Here is a 21,803-nt window from a genome sequence, read left to right on the forward strand (position 1 = left end):
GGCGCAGCAGGATATTTCAAATTTTTGAGAGAAACACAGCGATATCGTCATCTGTCGGACACCGCGCGAACTACTAGCTCGAGGTAGTTCACAGTTTTAACATTAGATCATGCTACATTCCTTCCGATAACGTTTTCGAATGTTTGAGACACGTTTTTGTTTACTTGTACTTTCGGTTACGCCAGTAACTTCTCGAACTTTCTGTTTTTTAGATTTTGTATATAAATACCTGTCGACGCTCCGGGTCCGTCAGTAATCGAAATAACTGACGGGTGTTGTGGTCAAGTGTCTGCGAGGTCTATCAAATTTCAGTGAATTATTTTGTTGATTTTTAGTCCTTGTGCATAAAAATGGAAATATTTTTTGAACATCAATAAGAAGTGTGGTAGTGACGAAAAGGATGGTGAACCATAGACCAGTGGCAAAGTTGTGAAGAAACGGAAATATTGGAAATATAACGATTGTTATTTAGATTTTAGTACCATAAATTCATAAACTAACTGATATCCCACCGGTAGAAGTATTCTCATAAATAATGTCTATACAGATTGTACATTCGTATCTCAGGAATGCTGGTATGGGTATTAACACTTTTACTAATAAAGCAGAGACCAACACTTCGATCTTAGGTAATTTTCAGGTTGTTAAAAAGAGAGTTTTAATACCAATTCCAGTCGCCCTGAGAAACAATTTTACTTCAAGTGGATTTCTTGTCATCACGGGCCTAGCATGACCAGGTAGTTAAGGCATTCGACTCGTAATCTGAGGGTCGCGGGCTTGAATCACTGTCACACCAAACATGCTTGCTCTTTCAGCCGTGGGGGGTTACAAGTGACGGTTAATCCCACTATTCATTGGTAAAAGAGTAGCACAAGAGTTGGCAGTGGGTGGTAATGACTAGCTGCCTTCCCTCTACTCTTACACTGCTAAATTAGGGATGGCTAGCGCAGGTGTCATCACGGGCCTAGCATGACCAGGTAGTTAAGGCATTCGACTCGTAATCTGAGGGTCGCGGGCTTGAATCACTGTCACACCAAACATGCTTGCTCTTTCAGCCGTGGGGGGTTACAAGTGACGGTTAATCACACTATTCATTGGTAAAAGAGTAGCCCAAGAGTTGGCAGTGGGTGGTAATGACTAGCTGCCTTCCCTCTACTCTTACACTGCTAAATTAGGGATGGCTAGCGCAGGTGGTCATCGTGTAGCTTTGAACGAAATTCTTAAGTGTACACAATCTCGTGTACACTTAATATATTAGACATGCTCCTAAACTTGACAGTAGCCAACGTAGCCAAAGTTTAATAATACAATAGTCTAATAATTATTTTACGGGTTTATTACGAATGAGGAAAGTGTCTCAGTGTTATAGCTAATTACTTTGTTTTATTTTTAAAGTGATATAAGTTCTAAACGTTAAATATAAACTTATGGTATTAAAATATAAACCTCATAAAATGCGATTATAATTATTTTTTCAACTTATTTGTTTCAACGTATTTTTTGAAATACATAATTCAATAGTGGTCTCACGTGATTTGTGGCGCGAGTGCTACTAATCGTTGGTGATATTAGTAGTATAACAGCAATGTAAGTGTGATTGAATATTAAATTATTTATGAAATGATTTGATGATTCTCCAGTTCATTAAAACTGGTATACATTAGTTTTAAGATCAAATTGTAATTAGAAATAACTCTGTAGTGGCTTTTGTCAAATTATACAACTATTACTAACTTGATATCATTGGTGTTTGTACTGAAATACGTTGTAAACTTAAATAAAAAAATAAATATTAGTAAGAATAATAATGGTGATGCTAATATAAATGTAAAAATGTTTATGAAGCTTTTGTAAATGTTTTATTACTGTTTTTGACTATTTCAACTAAATAATGGAAATGCTGCCATGATGATTTTTCTCTATTATTTTCAGTTAATTTAAAGTTGTTTTTTTAATCCATGATTCATGAAAATAGTCAAGCACTTGAAATTTTTTATTATTCTAACTGCCCAAACCATATTGGAGAATAATATATTTAGTTGAAGGTAAATAAACCTTAATGATCCTGAATCATTGAATTCCAGTAATTGTTCAGCTCCAGTGCTGTTACTTTAAGTTATTTTATTTGTTGGTTAAATATACTCATACACATAGCTGCACATTCTTGTGTTGACTGTTTTTTGCAAGGTGGATGGAGGTGATATTTGTAAACCAAATGATATTTTATTGATTTTTATTTTCATTAGGTAAAAAATTAGTTTCTAGAATTAAGTGTTCATATATTTATGAGAGTTTTGTTTTCAACAAATTCATGCAAATGAATAAATGTTTAATTGCCTTGGCATTGAATAATATTATTTTGGGGTTTTGATGTCCTTCTGTTTATGTATTTCAGATTTGTGACATGTCCTCAGGACTTGAGCTAATTTTAGTCGCAGCAGCATGCAAAAACATGGGAATTGGGTTCCAAGGAAAATTACCTTGGCATTTGAAGTAAGCTAATTTTAAGTTTATAGTTGCTAAAAGATTGGTAGTATTGAAGTAACAACAAACATTTCTATTACATTCATAGTTTTCAAAGCAGTGAATTAAACAGAATTCATTAATTTTAAGATGGTATTCTTCATTGTTTCATTAAAATATTGTTTCATCAAACAATATTCAAAGGTAGCATGGAACATGTTTTTTTGTATTTTGTTATATGTTTACAGTTTATGGTTTTTCTTTTTTCTTAATACAATGTAATTGTTATTATTATTATTCATGTTTTTAGGTTTGCACATTTGTGTATTTAAAACATGATGGTACTGTTCCTGTATTTTGAAATATCTCATAAGATGTACCCTGGTTTTTTTTTATTTGAACATTTCATTATAAATACCAATGTTTACAAGGTGTTTATGCAAAAGTACTTTTCTTCATACACTTGAAAAAAAGGTAATAAATGTTATATTTTAACAAACTAACTGACATTCAAAACTTATTCATCAAAGTATTACTGTTAAACAAGATACATTTTTTACTAATAAACTAAACATGTGGTGTTAGAAAGCAGTGCATAAGATATAAAACCTAGTTTATAGTGCTTAATTTACTAGTATTACTTCAATGTCTTGCTGTAGTCAGTATCTTTATACTTGCAAATCATTTCATTATTTTTTAACTGAACAGGATTAATGTTGATTTACCATTCACTGTAGTCTTGATGTTGTAAGTGGTATTATTTCTCAGCTGCTTCAGAGGGATATTTCAGCTGGTCTGCAAAATTCTCAAAGAAAATATTTTAAAATACAGCTACTAAAGTGTATTGTTTTACAATGTAGTATAAAAGTACTCTAAAAGGTTAATATTGTATGGAGTAGTCCATGAAATTTTGGATTAGGAACTAGCTGGTCCTTAGAGAATGGTTAGGAACCATCAAAACCTTTATAGGATGCTTTATTGCCTAAAATGTAAGACATTCCATCTAAGAATGTCTGCATTCTGGCCTTTTGGAAAGAATTACATATTTTTGTCATGTTTTTTTATATGAAAATATATAAATATGACAAAAAGTGCTTTAAAGATTTCTTTAGTAGTTATGTAAAAAATTGAGGAAATTCAACAGCAAAAATAGCCTATATGAGAAATGTGGAATAATGGTTAATTATTTGTGTTATTGTTGTCATGTGCAGTTAAGAAAACTATTATAATATAATGTAACATATAAAATAGCTACTGTGTGTCATGTTACACATGATTATTGAAATGAGAGAATTCATAAAACCAAAATGCATTTATCCAGGTAGAATAATTCAATTACTGTCTGCTCATAACAAATTTAGTGACAGATACAAGGGGAGCCAAAAGGGATAGCGATGCTCAAGAAATTTTGTAGTGTATTGATATAATAATTCAGTTAATTGATGCTCATGAGTAATTGAATAAATCACACAGCTCTATGTGTAATCCAGTATTTCATACAGTATGTAGTTCTTAAAATGTTGTTCAACAAATAAAGTTTTAAATACTGTAATCTAATACACTTTTTATACTTAGTATTAGGTTCATTTGAACAAGGATGTATCCAAGTCCTTCATAATTTAGAAGATTAAAATAAAATAGCTTTTTATAGTGTTCTAATTTTTTTATTAATTAGAGTAGATTCTAGTCATGTATATTTATATTACTGTGGTTGTGTTTTGCAGAAAGGAGATGTCATTTTTCCAACGTTTAACACTAAAAGCCAATGACAGAGGTTTGTGAGTTTGATTTATTGTGTATAGGTATGAAGTAATGATTTTACATTCAGTGCCTGTCCTTAATGTACAGTTTCACCTGTTGTTAAATATACAGTATATCAGATTAAAGGATATTTTAGTTAGGTGTCTCCATTAATAAACTCTGTACTGGAAATTTATCAAATATACTGATATTTACATATGTTTAGGATTGATCCAAGCTTTCAAAACTATTACTTTGAATAATCTCTGGCATTTTGAAAGATAACAGTGAGAAATTTAAGAGTGTTTTTATTTTAGTAACTCCTCTTACCCTAATGTATTTTTACATTTGATTTGGATAAAACCTACTCTGAAGTTGAAAAATATCTCGTTACTGCTATTAGTTTGTCTGTGTATCTCTGCTACATTAAGAGGATACAAACAGTGATTAAAGGGTACCTGAAGAAATATTGTTATATATCCTATGTTATCCTCTGAACTCTGCTCTTTAGTAACCACAAGTCAAGTGTCATGTGATCTACAGTACCCATACAGAGCCTTTCTTTAAGTTATTTTCTATTTTCTGTAATTTAAATCTGAAAACTGTAATGAAAATTTAGAAGAAATTGAAACTTGTGTTATAATGAAGTTATTATTTTACTGTTTTAAATGTAAGCTACTGAGTAAATTAATTAAAATATGGATCTGTTACTTAAACCTATCTAAATTTTAAAATGATTTATTTATTAAATACCATTCTGATATCTACAATTCACATAATAATCGTTATACTACATTGTGTCTTCTTAATGGAACAGTCACTTTATCAACTATTACATAGAACCTATCAGACAGACCACAGCTTTAGAAATTCTTGAAATGAGAGTAATTGTGCAATACTTACAAGGAGCCTAAGATTTCAAAAATTAAAATCATTTGTGTCCACAATATGAAAAATTAAACTAGAAGAATCAATTATGACTATTTCTTTTAGCATTACAGAGAGTCTTGATAATATCATTGTAGCAAATGTTATAGGTTTAAAGATAATGGCTAATGAAAATTACCAATATATTCCAGCTAATCTGATCAATCTCAACAGGTGTTTCTTGCCAGAAAACACAATGAAGCTACATAAATGTTTTAATATACTTTTAATTTGTAGAATTTTGACTTCATTAATCTTTTTTTATTTACTTGGCAAAATGTCCTTTTCACCAGAGAAGCAAAATGCTGTTGTAATGGGGAGAAAAACTTGGTTTTCTATACCTGAGAAGAGTCGCCCTTTAGCTGGAAGAATTAATATTGTGCTAAGTCGAGAACTAAAGTGAGTTTTATATTATTGGTGTACATTTTATTAAAATGATGAAATGGTACCTAAAATGTACCATTTAATGTATTCTAATTGATAACCCAATTATTAAATAGCATTTTAAAACCTAATATTATATCCAATTATTTAAATATTTTAACTGTAAGCTACTGATTAAATTAATTGAAGGGTGGAGCTGTTATTTATAGACCTATTTAAATTTTAAAATAATTTATTTATTAAATATCATTCTCATATTTACACTTCATGTACTAGTCATTACACTACTTTGTGTTTTCTTAACCTTTAAATGGCAGATGTATCATCAACTGATGATTTCATGCTTTGCATTTAGTGCAGCTATCATCAATTGATGATACAGGCTAGAAACATTAGTTGGCAACCCCCTCACATTGTAGTGACCATACCCACTCAAAATGTATACCTGAATCATTTTCTGTGTAATTCATGGAGCAGAAAAGAAAGGGTGCATTAGCTAAGGGAATGAAGCAAAAACATTTTTCATCAAAAGATGAAATTAAAGTATTAGCTTTAGAAAACTTTTAGATTTTTCATCATCAAATGTAATTGTTTCAAGTTCTGAACATGATTTAGATAATGAATTAGAATCCATTGGTTCCCAGTGGGTAAGTTGTCACAATTTTGATCCATTTATTCATTCTTTTGATAGTAGTAATGCTGGAGTCACAGATGAATCTGAAGAATATGAATTTTTCACTGCTATATCTGATCACAATATAATAAGTCATATTGTGCAATAAACAAACATATTATAAGTTTTGTAAATCCTTGAATTCTGAAGAAAGTGAAAGTAACATTCCTTCTACTTCATGAAGTAAGAAATGGGAAGATACAACTGTTGAAGAAATGTAGACTTTTTTTGCTCTGGTGATGCTTATTCTACCTGTGAAAAAGCATGTGTTGGCTGACTATTGAAATAATGATTTCTTCATAGAAACTCCAATTTTTCCAAAATACATTACTCAAGATTAATTCAGGGATGTTCTTGGATATTTGCATTTTGCAAATAACAAAGAACTGAATGCAAGGGATCAATTATGGAAAATTTGAAGTGTTTACAATGGTGAAGAATAAAGCTAAGAAATGTTTTCTCCATTTTATAAAGTAGTTATTGGTGAATCTTTGGTTCTTTTCAAAGGTCACATTCTTTTCAAGCAATATGTTTTAAATATGTGCCATAGATTTGGAATAAAGATCTTTTTTATTATGTGATTGTGAGACAAGAATTGTAACAGATATGATTATCTATTCTGTAAGTTATGCAGATGTCCCCAAAGTTCCACCAGTTACTATTTTCAGTATCAGTTGTCAAGCAATTGATGAAAAATTACCTTGGTAATGGTCATATATTATATACTTTATACAAGTCTAGAATTATGTAACTTTCTCTTTGAAAATAGGACTAGTTTTTGTGAAACAATAAGAACTAATCAAGAACAACATGCCTAGATTTGCAACTCTGAAGAAAGGAAATGTTGAAACCAAGAAGCAAGGAATGTTTTAGCACTTTATTGTAAAGACAAATGTCCTGTTAATTTGATTAGTACATGAAGGTAAAATGAAATACTATTGAAAGGATGATTACAAAACTAAACAACTAATAACCAAACTCTATATGATTTTTTATTATACTGTCAACGTGAACATAGTTAACCAAAGTGGCATGCAAATGGGACAAATTGATTGCCTTCATAAATGTGTGAAGTGGTACAAGAAGCTCTTTTTTTCACCTAATATTTCAATTTTGAATTCTTATAACTCGTATCTAGTAAAAATTGTTAAAAAGCCATTGTTGAGGCAGTTTAGTTACAATGTACTTTACCAATTATTGGAAAGATATGGAAGGGTAACAAGACCTTTCCCAGCAAAGCATAGCCTTACTGTTCCTGATAGACTTGTTGGAAAAGAAGCATTTCTCAGCACTTTTTAAAAGCATTCCATCCTAAGGAGCTAGAAAAAGTGGGTATAAACAATGTCACAAATGTATACGTACGGAAGGAAAGGAAGCGAAAGATGGTGACTGTCTAGTGTAAAGAACATAGAGTAGCACTGTGCATTGGAGAATGTTTTAGTGATTTTTCATACTCTAAAAGACATTTGGACTTGTAATAATAAATCTTTATTATGCTTCTATTTTCATTTTCTTTCATATTTTGTTCAAAATTCATCATAAAAATGCTGAAGGTTATGTTTAAGAATTTTGTTTTCCCATTTTTTTTTACATCTGTGGTGAGCTACTACTTTCGACATTCCTGCTGTTTGAGGTTTAATGGAACAGTCAGTATATCAATTATTGCATACAACCTAAAAGACAGACCTTAGATTTGGAATCTTTCAAAAACAGAGTAATTGTGCAATACCTAAAAGGAGCCTAAGATGTAAAAAAGTTAAAGAACATCTATTACACTGTAATTAGTATGTATTAAGTAAAACATAATTGGTAGTTACATAATTTATATTTCTCTTATGTTTTATTTTGTCCCAGTACGGATTACTATTTTTCAAAACTTAATGTTCGCAGATCTGAAAAGATTTTCAGAATATTCTTACTACAGTGAAACAACCAGCCAACAGATCAGAACAAAAAATGCCTTTACCTTAACATATATGGTTGAGAAACTGTTTGAACTACAGAACAAAGATTAAAATAATGTAAAGATGGAACTAAACTAATACATCTGGATATATCATCACCCTTGGCTGAATGTAACAATCTTTATCAAACTACACCAGCCTAAACTTAAAATTTCTTGAAACTTCCAGATTTTTCTGAAGTTTGAAATTTGCCTTCATTTGTCTTAGCTTATTCCATTGCATTTCAAAGCTGACATTATCACTTGATTGATCATGCTTATACTAGCACTTTTTCATAGGTCACAAGTGCATGCAACCTTCATGGGTTTTGTTGGTGTTTATCTTCCAGGAGATTGAATGGTAAAATGGTCATTCTATTTCTGTAGTGTGACACATAATCCAACTGTTTGTTGGTAAAAGAGTAGCCCAAGAGTTAGAGGTGGGTGATGATGACTAGCTGCTTTCCCTTTATTCTTACACTGCTACATTAGGGATGACTAGTGCAGATAACCTGCTCTACTATGTCTACTGGTCAGTCAATCCCACCATGGCTTATTAAAGTCCTCAAATGTCATCTATCTTTAAGTCATCTGAGAAAAGCAGACACTCCTGATTGGAAATATTGTTTGTTATTTGCTGAACATCTTTCAAACCATCCTTTCCTATTTATACAGATTGTTCAAAATCAGGTGACTGTGTGGGCTCTGCCATGGTTTCTTGTAGTTTGGTGGTTGCATGCAGAATCCCTTCTACAGCTTCTGTGTTCAGTGCTGAACTGTATGCCATTTCTCTTGCCCTGGATTGCAAAAAGGCTAAGCAGTACTCAAACTACACTATTTACACTGACTCACTTAGTTCTCTACTAGCCCTGGAATTGCTTCATGTTGGTTCACACCCTGTTCTTGCTGATATTTAAAACTGACTGGCCCATTTCTCTTCAACATCTACTTCTATCCAGTTTTTCTGGATACCAGGCCACGTTGATATTCATGGGAATGAGCTCGCCAACACTGCAGGTAAATCTGTCTGCTCTGGCACTATCACTGCTGTGCCTGTCCCGTACGTGGACTATGATCCTGTATTCAAAGCTTGGCTCTGTGCCAGATGGCAGTCGCTTGGAGTGAGCAACATGAAAACAAGCTTTTTCAACTAAAATCCTATATTGGATTTTGCCCATCTTTTTTCCATAAGGATTGGAAAGAAGTTGTTCTAACTAGATTATGCATTGGTCACTGTTTTCTAACTCATTGTTTTCTTTTATCTGGAACTGAGGCACCAGTGTGTAGTTTGTGTAACACTCGGATCACAATAAACCACAGTTTACTTGTCATCTTTACGACTCTCAACAACAGTACCATTTTAAACATGTTTTTTCCCAAGGTTTGTCCATAACATTAGACAATGTTATTGGTGATGGTGACATTGTCCACCTCAGTAATGTTTTTAGGTTTTAAAGGCCATTAATCTTTTTAATACCATTTAAGTTTTTTAATTTATACATTATACCTTTTTAATGTGGCTCCCTTTTAAAAATCCCAGTGAATCTAGTTCGATTTATAATTAGAAACTGGCCATAACATTAAATAAATCAAAACCAGGACTGGAAAGGCCAACTTCAGGTGACTAACTCTGCTATTTGAACTCTCTGTTTGAACTATCAGTTAGTCATCCTGGCGAGTTATTATAATTTTGCTACATGTCTTTTAACACCTTTTTATTACTTTCCTTTTTAAAAATAGCCATAATGTCAAATAACTCAAAACCAGGACTGGAAAGGCCAACTTCATGTTACTGACGGTGGTTTTTGTACTTGTTAATCTTCCTGGCGAGTTATGATAATTACAGTTACACTGCAGAAGACCTTTACAACTTCAATTACTGTAATTTTTCTCTTAACATTGTAGGCTAGATGTAAACTTTGGTTTCATGCTATTTATGTTGTTTTGTTTCTTTGTTGTGTTTTAACCCTAATTTCCTTTTATGAATTTTACTAAATTTACCTTAACTTTTTACTGGATGTGTGGCACAGATAGCCTAGCTGCTGGATGTTTGGCACAGATAGCCTAGCTGCTTTGTACCATAAAACACTAAATCAACCAACCAAGCAATCTACACATTCTTTCACTAATGCTCACTTATGTGAATGATGCCATCTTGCATAGACATTTCCACAAGTCAAACTACATCAAGTTAAATGTATACAATCATAAAATTTTCAAATGCATATTTATAAACACAAGTAATACATAACTGATTGAGATATAAATGTAAAACCTAAGCGGAATCAAGCTGTTTAGCAAAATAATATATAAAAGACAAGAAACACCAAGTACTAGGTACACTTCAAGAGAACAGTGGAATGAAGAGGTTTCTTGAGCCAAAAACTGGATAGTGCAAAATTTTCTCTTTCTGTTGGTTGTAGGCATATCATTCAACTTTAAACTGTCACTTGATAACACAGCTTTGACTCTGTAAGTGGGCATGGCTGACCTTTGGCTTAGAAATATTAGAATGTCAAACTCTCGTTAATAAATTCTTGGCAATTTTCCAGATGCTAAAAAAAGACAGGTGGGACTTTAATTTGACCTTCTATGCTGAAAGTCTATTATATTCTCACAGTATCTGTAATACCTTGTAAAGTTTAGACTTGTAACCATGAGCTGATCACATGATAGCAAAAACTGTAGTTTGCTGTTTTGAAAGTTTTTTTTTAAATAAAGGAATAAAACCTGTGTAATATATAACTTTAACTTATAGCATACCTGATAATAGTAATTTCATTAAAATACATTCATATTAAAGAGGTTTAGTTACATTTTCAATGTAATTCAGTAACATACACAGAAGGAGTTTCAAAATGGCTATTGTGATCAAGGAGTTAAAGTATAGCAGAAATTTCTTAAGGTTCTGTTAATATTTGACAAAAAAAAATGTGTATTAATGTACTATTAAGAGAATACTATGAAAATAGGAACAATCTTTATTGAACAGAGCTATTATGTGGAAGAAATGAATATTAAAAGTTATTATTCATTTTCATTAATTATTTTGTACTAAAAGTCCTGTTATTCATTATTTATTAAAAACTAAAAAAATTTAAAATGAAGGAAAAGTAAGGTAAATACTCAACCTTGATTACAAAATATATTAAAAGGTGGACCAGTAAATGTTGTTTATGAGAAGTTTCCCAGTAATGTGTATTTAAGAAAATACTCTAATGCATAGATAAAGTATTAGTTCAAGATCAAACTGTAAGGCAATTTGTTATGCCTTATGAATTTTTAAAACTTTGAATTTTTTTTTAAATATAATCTAATATTCAGTCTAATGAAAATGCTTACTAGGATTTCACGTAGCTTAGACTTATTTAGTTTGATTTTACAATTTCTAATGCATCCAATCATATTTCACAGTTATTGCATTATTTCAGGGAACTGCCTGGTGCTCATCACTTAGTCCCATCTTTTCATGAACTTGTTCAATTGTTGAAAGAACCATCACTAGTTAAGAAAATTGAGAAAATATTTGTTATTGGTGGAAGTTCATTGTATAAAGTAAGTGTTTTAAGTCATCATTTAACATGAATGTTTTCAATTTTAGTTAATGAAAAATAATTAACTTTCTAAATTCTCGTTTTTTATTCTCAGAAACCTAGAAAGATGGCATTTATATTGATGACTTTTTGTGAGTAATTATCAAATTTATGGTACCTGAAAACTTAAAGTTGCTATGAAACATCTTTCTTTGACTTTATCTCCAGAATGTAAAGACTTTATTGATATTTGTCTGTCTGTCAGTGCGAAAAGATATAATGTTGAACAATTAGCAGAAAAACTTGTTTGCAGAAAAATAGTCATAGTACGTGAATGTTTATAATCTAGAAAAAAAATGCATTTAAGGTTTATTTTAATTTCATCATAGATGGTTTCCTGTGTATGTGTGTGATACTAATTACCTCTACTACCAAAGTGGGAGAATTTTGCACACTGCTGAGTGCCTCTCTGTCTAACAGTTGTTGTATCCTTTCTTGGACAGCTGACATTAGAAACCCAAAACATGTTGTAAGGTGCTTTAGGGAGTTGAAGTTGTAGAAGATAAGATTATTTGATTATTTTTATTATTTTAAGTACTGTTGTTTTTTATCGTAATATTTTGCTCATTTTTAACACAATTTATCCCAGCTGTATTGATAAAATTCTTCTATTTTAGGAAGCAATTGATTCTTCTTACTGTAGCAAGATATATCTTACTCGTATTGATCGAGATTTTCAGTGCGACACATTCTTTCCCCAGTTTGACACTAACAAGTACACGTTAATCAGGTGTGTGTTTTTCATACTTGCTTAATAGCTTTCATTTCAAGTGCAAAATATTTTGATAAGAATTAAATGTATATTTTTAAGTATGTATACCTTTTTTGCCCTTTATTAATGAAATGTGAAGTAAAACTTGTGCTCATTCTAAAGCCTTGTTTAACATTTTTGATGAATTATTATTTTTCTAATGCAATATCTTCTTACAAAAAACTTTCTTGATTGGCAGTCTTACTGTTGAAATATGTTTTTGCTCAAAAATTGTGGAATCATTAATTTTAATGCAATTTTTTTTAATTCCTTTTTTTTCTCATTGCTTTGCTTCCTCTAGTTTGAGTTTATACTTTGAAAATATGCACTTATAGTTTCAAGCAGGTACAACTGCTACTACTGTTCCTGCTCAGACATGTTTACTGACCACATCTTCAGGGTTGACCCCACAGTTATTTGCTGCTGACATGATTTCTGTGAATTGTCTCATTTTATTAAACATTCACCAGCACATGAGAAGTATTCCATTTAGCTTGCAACTGGTGTGTATGAGATAGGGATTACAAGAATTTGGATAGCTTTTTTTTTTCCCTTTCTGGATATGCTTCTCAGTTGCATGTCATTTTGGGAGAATTTACCAGGCTTCCTTCACCCATGGTTGACTTAATTAATCCACTATGTCCGATCTTGTCTTTTTTCCCTGTTTCCCATGCATTTACCTCTACCCTGTTTTGTGATGAAACTTTGGTTTTTCCACCTTCATCAGATATAGGTGTTCATGCTTGTTGTTTTCAAGAAGAATTGAGATTGGGAGTCAGTATGCCTCATCCCCCACATCCATCAGACAATCATGCTTTTGCATTTCATTATGTTAACTACCCCTTTTTTGATTGCAGTGTTTAGAAATTCTTATTCCTTTGTGAGGTTTGGATCCTTATACCTTGGTTTCCTTTTGCCATTTTCAATTTTCCATCCATCCTGATTGTTTGGAGTCCTGGGTTGAATCTGGTCATCTCTGAATTACTTCCTTATTGTTTCCAAGTTCACTGTGGAGTTATATTTAACTCTCTGTTGGATTTTCACTTCAGGTACATGGATGGCGAAGGTTGATGTGTCAAATGCTTATCAGTATATCCCATCTCCCCAGCATCCAAAATTTCATTTGATTTATTCAACATGACCCTGTTCTTCAGTTTCAACCTCTTTCGTTTGGCCTAGCTTCAATCCCCTGTATGTTTTGAGTTTTTCAGTCATTCACTTGACTGCTTCATTCCCAGTGTCTTTCTTTCCACCATTAAATGGGTAACTGGCTACTGCTGGCATCCTCACAAGTGTTTGACTTCCTTCACCAAATTCTGTTTTGTGAAGCTGCTTGAGTTGGTTGGCTTCTATGGTTCGAGATGTCATTCTCCACAGCCACACTGTTTCTGGCTCAGTTGGATATATTATTCAATTCACTTTTCAGTCTAGCCCAGCTTTCTCCACTTTCATTCAAAAATATCAAATAGCTAGTTTATAAGGTTTCCTCACTTTCTCCACCTGCACATTAGGTTCTGTTTCTTTTGGGAATATGGGCATATCTCGAAGTGCTCATTTCCTTTGTTTGTGCCCACATGCACTATCTACAGTGGGCTTTACTTGACCAATGGAGCTTTGTACGAGATCCTTTGGAGGCTCCTTTTACTCTTCATTTGCCATTACTTGTGTACTTTGCTTGGTGGATAGGTCATACTAATATCATGTGAGTTACTGTTTCTCTGCCTCATCTAGATTATAATTTTTTCTATGCTTCCCTTTCCAGTTGGGTAGCCTATCTTGATGGTGGGAAGTGTCAAGAAGGTAAACTCTCTCTTTCAATATCTTGCTATTCTGTAGGCTGTTCTGTACTTTGTGCTGTCTCTTCAGGGACAAGTGGTGATGGTATGTTCTAATAATTCAATGTTGGTGTCTCTCATCTCTGGCAGGAAATACCCAATTGAGGAACCTTTGTTTTCAGATGTTGGTTCTCATGGTGCTGGTGTATCATATTTCGGTTGCCAGAAATCTTGTGACAGTTAGCTGTCCTAACTCAATACAATTTTTTCCAGTAGAGTGTCTTTGGATCCTTTTGTTTTTTGGGAGTTGTATGGTTGTTAGGATATGTGCAATTTGGCTGCCTTTGTGTCTCCTCTCAACACAAACATTTCCTGTTGTAAGTTGGTTGTTCCTTATCTGCAGGCAGATGTGGTGGATTCTCACAGTCAGACTGGGATGAACAGTTACCTATACATTTGTTACCATATTCTCCTTCTCCCTCATGTCCTTTCAATAGTTTAGACCACACCTTGTCAGGTTCTGTAGGTGGCACCATATTGGCTAGGTTAGACTTTTTTTCTTCTTCTACAGCAGTTGATGATGTCACCACCCCTCCCTTTTTTCTTCCTTGCATGTTCCTTCATCAATCCCATTCCAGTGTGTGTTGACCTTCCCTTGGATTTTGTCCAGTTCCTTGCCATAAGGTCAGGCATTTCCAGACATGTTGCTTCCTTGATTTCTTATTCTGTTCACCCATTTCTATGGCAGTTTTTCATAATAAGTGGACTACATACTGCTCTTGGCCTGTACACTGGGGTTACCTTCTTTTTTGTCTTACCATTCTTCATTTATCATCTTTTTCAATTGACTTTATAATTGGGGCTTCTCAGTTTCTACTGTTTCTAATTACCAGATGGGATTTTTTACCATTTCAGATTTACTGAATTTGTGAGAGTATGCTAGTATTCTGTGTTATCTATGTTATTTCATTCCTTTTCTATTGCTCATTCTCTCTGCCCTGCCTTTCTTCCCAATTGGAACCTTAATGTCCTCTGTTTGAATACCTACTGTCTTGTTTATTATATACCTGTCATTAAAGTCACTACTCCTGGTTGTTAGCATGTGATTATTGTTCCAGTATTTTTGCCCCTTGGTGTGAATTTCTGTATGTTGTGGGAGTACCTCTCAGATAAGGTTGTGTTCTTTCAGTTTACCTCCTCTGGGATCTAAACATCCACCTATGTGTTTGCTGTGCATGGGGACCCATGAAGGGGAGGAGAGGAGGATCCTGGTAGTTCAGAGGTCCATCCCTAACACACCACTTTAGCCTTGAATTCCTGTAAACAGGCATTTTTGGGGTAGCCCCTAGGGTCAATTGGCTGGTCTACTTAGGCTACGGTCAGCCAAGTACTAGTGTTGAATGTTCTCAACGAGCATTGTGAACTTTGTTTGGCTATAGTGCCTACAAAACCCTGGCATTGCTGCAACATTCTTGTTTGGCACTGTAGTGCATCTCCTCGTAGGGCTTCACAGTGGGCACTGAAATGTCGCTTCTTTATTATGGATACCTCTCTTTCTGACAAAATAAAAATGAAAAAATTGAAAAACAGATAATTGGCAAATGACTCTTTTATAATCAGTATTACAGTCAGATTCCTTATCTTGCTTTATGATTATCCGTTTTTTATCTGGAAAATCCTTGTGGCAGATGTCTCCATATTTTATTCAAAAACGATTAGAGGGACTTCCTGGCTCCTTAAAGTAAGTAAATAAGTTGCATTCTGGAGACATTTTGGTGGAAACATCTTTACCACAACATACTAAACTCCTGTTGAAATCAAAGGCCATTGATGTTACTCCCTCTGCAACTTTGAATTCTTCCAGAGGAGTTTTAGTTGAGAGAGATTTAAAGAACATTACTGAGTTGGAGATTCTTGCTGGTTTCTTCAGCCAAGGCATCACTGCATTGTGCCAAATCTTCACTATTAAAGACAGATTTATGGACCTTACCAGTGTTCTGTTATTAATGTTTAAATCACCACATCCTCTTGCCACAGTCAAAGCAGGTTATGTGAACCTGCAAGGTACAGCCTTACATTCCTAACCATTTTGAATGTTTCCAGTGTCAGTGGTTTGGTCACTCAAAAACACCATGTCATGGTTCTTTATGTGCTTGTTGTGGTGGTAATGACCATGACACTTATGAGTGCAATCTGGAACCACACTGTGTTAATCGTAGTGGCCCACACCCCTATTACTCTATTTCTTGCCCTAAATGGGTAGAAGAGAAAGAGGTGCAATGTTTGAAGAGTGTTGATAATATCACCCACCAAGAGGCTCAAATTATTGTCCCTAACTCCTTCTCGGACATATGCTGCTGTTCTCCATTTCACTGCCACAGTGGGAGTGCAGACAGATCTTTCCATACCTCCAACAGAGTCATTTTCAAAACATCTTAATGTTGTGCTCTCCATGATTAAAACGTTCACATCTATGTCTACTTCCATCTCTATCCCTACCACTTATTCCAGTGACTGCCCAGTTTTGCTTCTTTCAGATTCAAGTGTTTCTTCAGGTTCATCCTCTTTTGCAGCCCAGAGAAGTAAATTGACCATTTGTTTATGTCCTCAGTTATTGGAATCATTGTCCACAAACAGAGAGACCTGCCTATTTGACCCAGGGCAGGATTCATGGAGGTTGATAGATCTTCATTCAATAAAGAAACAAAATGTGGTCACAAACAAAGTCTCCCCACCACATTCTCCTCCACATAAATAAAAATAGCCACTCTGATCCAGTGGACTTGTCAAGGTTTTCAAACAAATATAGATTACATTGAGGATTTGATTAATTCTTACCATGAATCATGTGTCTACGTGTAAAAAAAAAAAATATCATTGAGTCAGCCACAGTTTAGATGTAACTAATTTCAGCATCTTGAGAGCTAAAGTTTGATTCTAACAACCAGTCATAAAAGAACATTGTTTTTTTCAGAGATGAAGTTCTGCAAGAAGAACAAGAAGAAAATGGTATCAAGTACAGATACGAAGTTTATAAGAGATCATGATATGCACGTATACATGCTTCCACTATATATTTATGTATGTATAAGAGTGCAAGAAAAAAACTTAGTTTATATAGTATATCAGATTAATATTTTATCACTTGGTTGTACTATGGACATAAAAATTGAAATAAAGTTTAGATTTGTTTAAAAAGAATTTGAAAAACTGTTGTATAGATATATTAGTAAACCAATTATATGGTTTTTAGGTTAGATATTGCAAAATTTATACAAATCAAAATACACTATAAACATGAACAACTGTATATTTTGACAATAGTGAGTTAATAAATTACAGAATAAGCTTTAACCTAGGGTGTGTAGAACTTACTTATTCAAGTGGGCAGAATTTTGAAATTGCAAGAAAGCAAAAATGTGTCATCCATGTAAGTGTTATCACAACAATATAATTATGTTTGTTAATTTTATAACTTGTTATAAGGCACTTTTACAAGAAATGGTGATATAACTGTTCAAATATTGTGTAAGTGCACAAAAACATTGATTACATTTAAACCAATTGAAAAATTTGTTACTTTAAATGATATTACTTCCTTAGTTTCGACTGGTTTGTGTAGAGCAGTGCTTTTTTAAAGAGAACAAAATTTCTTTTTGTGGAGACGAGTGAAAACAGTAAAAAATTGCATATTTGTTGTTCTTCAACATGTTTTATATCACTATTCTGTACTTTAAGTTGTTGATATAGTGACTGCTATTGTTTTCTTGTTGTCATGGAAATCTCATTCTCAAATTAACCTCTGACAACCGTATTAGTATTTAGTTATGTAAGTGATATTAAGAAATGTGAAATTATGAACAACAGTAAATCAAATTTTATGCAACAAAACAAATACACAAATAAAACTGGTGTTATTGAAGCATAATGATTCATAAATCTGTTTATAAAATGTTAATTGTTAGATCAGATCAGTGTTTTGAAGTTTTAATACATGATAGTTTCTTTACATTCATTTCAGACTAACAGAGATTCCATACATGGAGTTTATCTTAACTTTCAGAGAACGTTCTATGTAAGAAAGAACGTGAAATTTCAATAATCCACACAAAATCAATAACTAAGATAAATTATCCCATACATATGTTCAGATATGACTGTGTAAAAAAGCTTCTATTTATAAATTGGAAGATATTATATTCCTGTGAGAAGCATACATTAATGTATTAATTTTGTGTTTTTCTTGTATACTACTACAGACACAAGGGGTCACAAATAAGTGAAGATTAAAATCGTCCCACAGTTGTTTCACACAAGATGGACATATTTAAGAACACACAAATGATTACATCAAACAGTCACTTTCTCTGGTCATGGATGGTGCTCCATCAGTTGTCACACCAGTTTCGTGAAATCCAATGAAACACTACTACACAGTTGTACTGTCTCCTTGAATAGAGCAGACTCAGTTGTCTGACCTTTCATGGAACCCATGCTGATTAGTTCCTCTGTGATATCAAACGATAACGACACACCATGAACAAAAACTAGTAACTGTGTTGTTGAACTGACATCAGTCAACTCGTCTGCTGACAAAGAAAAGTAGACAAAGTTGACTGCTTTATTTGTAAGCTGCCTTGTCACGTCTGCTGAGAGGTGTGAAATTCTTCGTTGAACTGTCATACGATTCAAAGCCACCGTCTGTAGCTTACGAACTGCTTCCGGACACAACTTTTCCGATGCAGTAATCATACATTGCTTGACAAAATCACCATCAGTGTACGGTCAGCCAGATTTTGCTATCATCAACGAAATACTGTAACTGACCTCACATGCTGCACCTAAATCTGCTGACTGCTTTGAGAAAATGTTCTGCTGGTGATTCAGCGACCGCTGCAGAAATTTCATTCGAGTTGTTCGTTCATCACCGACAATGTTGGATACCTTCACCACAGCTACTGTTGAATGACACAGCAGACAAATCAATTTCTTTTGTTGTTGAACAAAATAGTATTGTGCAGTCCAATCATCATGAAACTGCCGGTTTTTGTTGTCAACTTTTCTTTTACGATTATTTGCCATTTTTGTTACGAAATAATATCAAAATAGGGCTCATAAGTAAATCTCGAAGAACAATTGGAACGTGTGAGATTTCGTAATTACGGAAATATTACGTCATTGCGCCAATGATTAAATGCCTATGCATTAACGAGATTTGCTTATTAAATTTTCTTTATTGCTCGACACAAATATGGAACCATCCAGTATCTAATCTAATGTATATTTTTCTATAGCACTTAATCTTCGCCTAGGCGCGAACTCTATGTTTGACTTTCCCGTTGGACATCGCGGGCCACTCGGCGACTTGTCGCAGGCCGGACTTTGTGCACCACTGCTGTAGACTGTAATAATCAAAACACGAAACAAATTGTTACAGAGGATCAAGAACTTTGTTTTTTATTACTGCATGGATATCATTTTATTGTTGATGTAACAAACCAATTACCTGGAGCTGGTGATGAGAATGTAGACCCTGTAAAGATCGTCTTCTATAACTTTTAATTTTGGTAGGTCACGTACATCTTATAGTGGTAATTATGAAAACTTGTTTTTTCGAAGTTTCAAAGACAACATGCTACTAAAGAGTAGTAAGAATGCCATTATTGAAAGTTACATTAGAAATATACTAGTTAAATTGCTGATTTAATTAAAGTATCATTTTTGAAGGCTGAAGCACCCAACAGTAATAAGTGCGATGTAGAAAACTTCGTTATAATTTCAGGTTAAAACTTCGAACTTAGTATTGTTAAATATGTGAAACTACACATTAATTTATCTCGACATTGAACGAAAATGAAACAATTTTATCTTACGTGAAATCAGCTGTTTTAGATTACGTAGTTATTTAAATATTTTAAAATTACCTAGAAGCACCCTGAAATAAGTTTGATAAAAGTATATGCCTATGTGAATTATATAACATGACACCAAAGTAACAGAAAGCTATTTTTTAAGTACAGTAATGTTTAATAGTCGGGATTGGAAAGGTTTCCAAAACATCACCTACGTAAAAAATATTCTATCGGATTCCTAAGTATTGGTTACGATTTATTATATGTACTTGTAATACGTTTGAAATGTCGCTAATGTTTTCAATATAATACTTCAATAATTTTTAAAACCGTAAATTTTTCGTTTGCTACCGACCCGATCACATCAGCGTGGCTAGCCCCTGGACAGCTCGGTCAATCACTACAAGGTTTATCTGGTTTATTTGACTGTTGTTCCGTTAAATATATATACAGATGTTTCATAAATGGTAAACGTATCATGCAGGTTCTTAAGTATCTTTTTAACCCAACAGATGGCACTAAATATCGATAGTTACGTGACAGGGTACTTTTCATTGAAGCATTTGTTTTCGATGCTTCTTGTATCGATTCTACGAATAACTGGAGTTGGGCAATATTTACTTACAATCCTTGATTAAGTGGAGAGAAATAGGACGGTTTAGCATCGTTGGAAGCGCCAGCAGTGATAGATAACTGGATAAAAAGTAAATTAGTGACAAACAGAAACAAACCTGTTAAAACGGATCGTTTGGGTGCAGAAATTTTTTTTTACGTAGAGGAGCAAAAAACGTTTTGACCTTCGGTTATCGTCATCGCTCCTCTACAAGTGGGTTTTCTCGACATCACTGAGAAACAAACTTGAATGAATGTAATGGAAATGCAATTAAATTATTGCTGGAGCGTTAAATTGGTACGAGTGTACTACACTAAACCCTATGCATCAGTCGAAAGCTTTAGTGTACCACCAAAACTTTAAGTGTTGAATCGACAAAATTACTCGTTATGGGTAGGAAATATGTTAAATGCCTAGATGAAAAGGTGTAAATCATTTTATGTCCTCTATTAACCCTATCGCCATGTGTATCTTTTTTTGATTTCGCGAAAAGCTAAATGAGTGCTATCTGCGCTAGCCGTCCCGAATTTAGCAGTGTAAGACTAAAGGGAAGGCAGTTAGTCATCACCACCCACGGCCAACTCTTGGGCTACTCTTTTACAAACGAATAGTGGGATTGACCGTCTCATTATAACGTCCCCACGGCTGAAAGGGCGAGCATGTTTGGCACGACGGGGATACGAACCCGCGAACCTTGGCTTACGAGTTGAACGCCTTACCACGCTTGGCCATGCCGAGCCGTATATTCTTTATTGTGGGTGACACAAGATTTTAGTGTTTTACATTCCAAATTTTATTAGTTTTTGTTAATGTTATACCAATTAGAGTAGTTTAAAATCTTAGCTAATAATCCATATTATAATCGCATATAAGTTAAGTTCTTAATTACATAAGGCAATATTTTTCAAAAATCTTGAATTTCCCCTAGTGTGACACACTTTCTCTTCCATATTTAATCCACCACTCATCGAAAATGTACGAAATTAAACATAAATTACTCTATAAAATGGTCATTGCTCAGATAAACCTTTGTTATTATAGTCTTCAATTTCTTTGGTGACAGAACTTTAGGATATAAAATAAGACCCTT

General features: G+C 33.4%; 1 protein-coding gene across 2 annotated transcripts; it reads left to right on the top strand.

Moving 5' to 3' along the window:
* Positions 1–1,436: 1,436 nt before the first annotated feature.
* On the top strand, positions 1,437–17,449 carry Dhfr (dihydrofolate reductase). Of its 2 annotated transcripts, none has more exons than XM_076475800.1 (7): positions 1,437–1,587; positions 2,396–2,493; positions 4,188–4,237; positions 5,424–5,529; positions 11,561–11,684; positions 12,340–12,452; positions 17,223–17,449. In XM_076475800.1, the coding sequence occupies exons 2-7, from the start codon at positions 2,405–2,407 to the stop codon at positions 17,293–17,295; spliced, it is 555 nt and encodes a 184-aa protein (XP_076331915.1). In that variant the 5' UTR covers positions 1,437–1,587; positions 2,396–2,404; the 3' UTR covers positions 17,296–17,449. The 2 variants fall into 2 exon arrangements, with proteins under 2 accessions (XP_076331915.1, XP_076331916.1); XM_076475801.1 differs by lacking the exon at positions 1,437–1,587 and adding an exon at positions 1,618–1,653.
* The last annotated feature ends 4,354 nt before the right edge of the window (positions 17,450–21,803 follow it).

The sequence above is a fragment of the Tachypleus tridentatus genome, chromosome 13, assembly GCF_004210375.1.
Source record: "Tachypleus tridentatus isolate NWPU-2018 chromosome 13, ASM421037v1, whole genome shotgun sequence".
Taxonomy (NCBI): domain Eukaryota; kingdom Metazoa; phylum Arthropoda; class Merostomata; order Xiphosura; family Limulidae; genus Tachypleus; species Tachypleus tridentatus.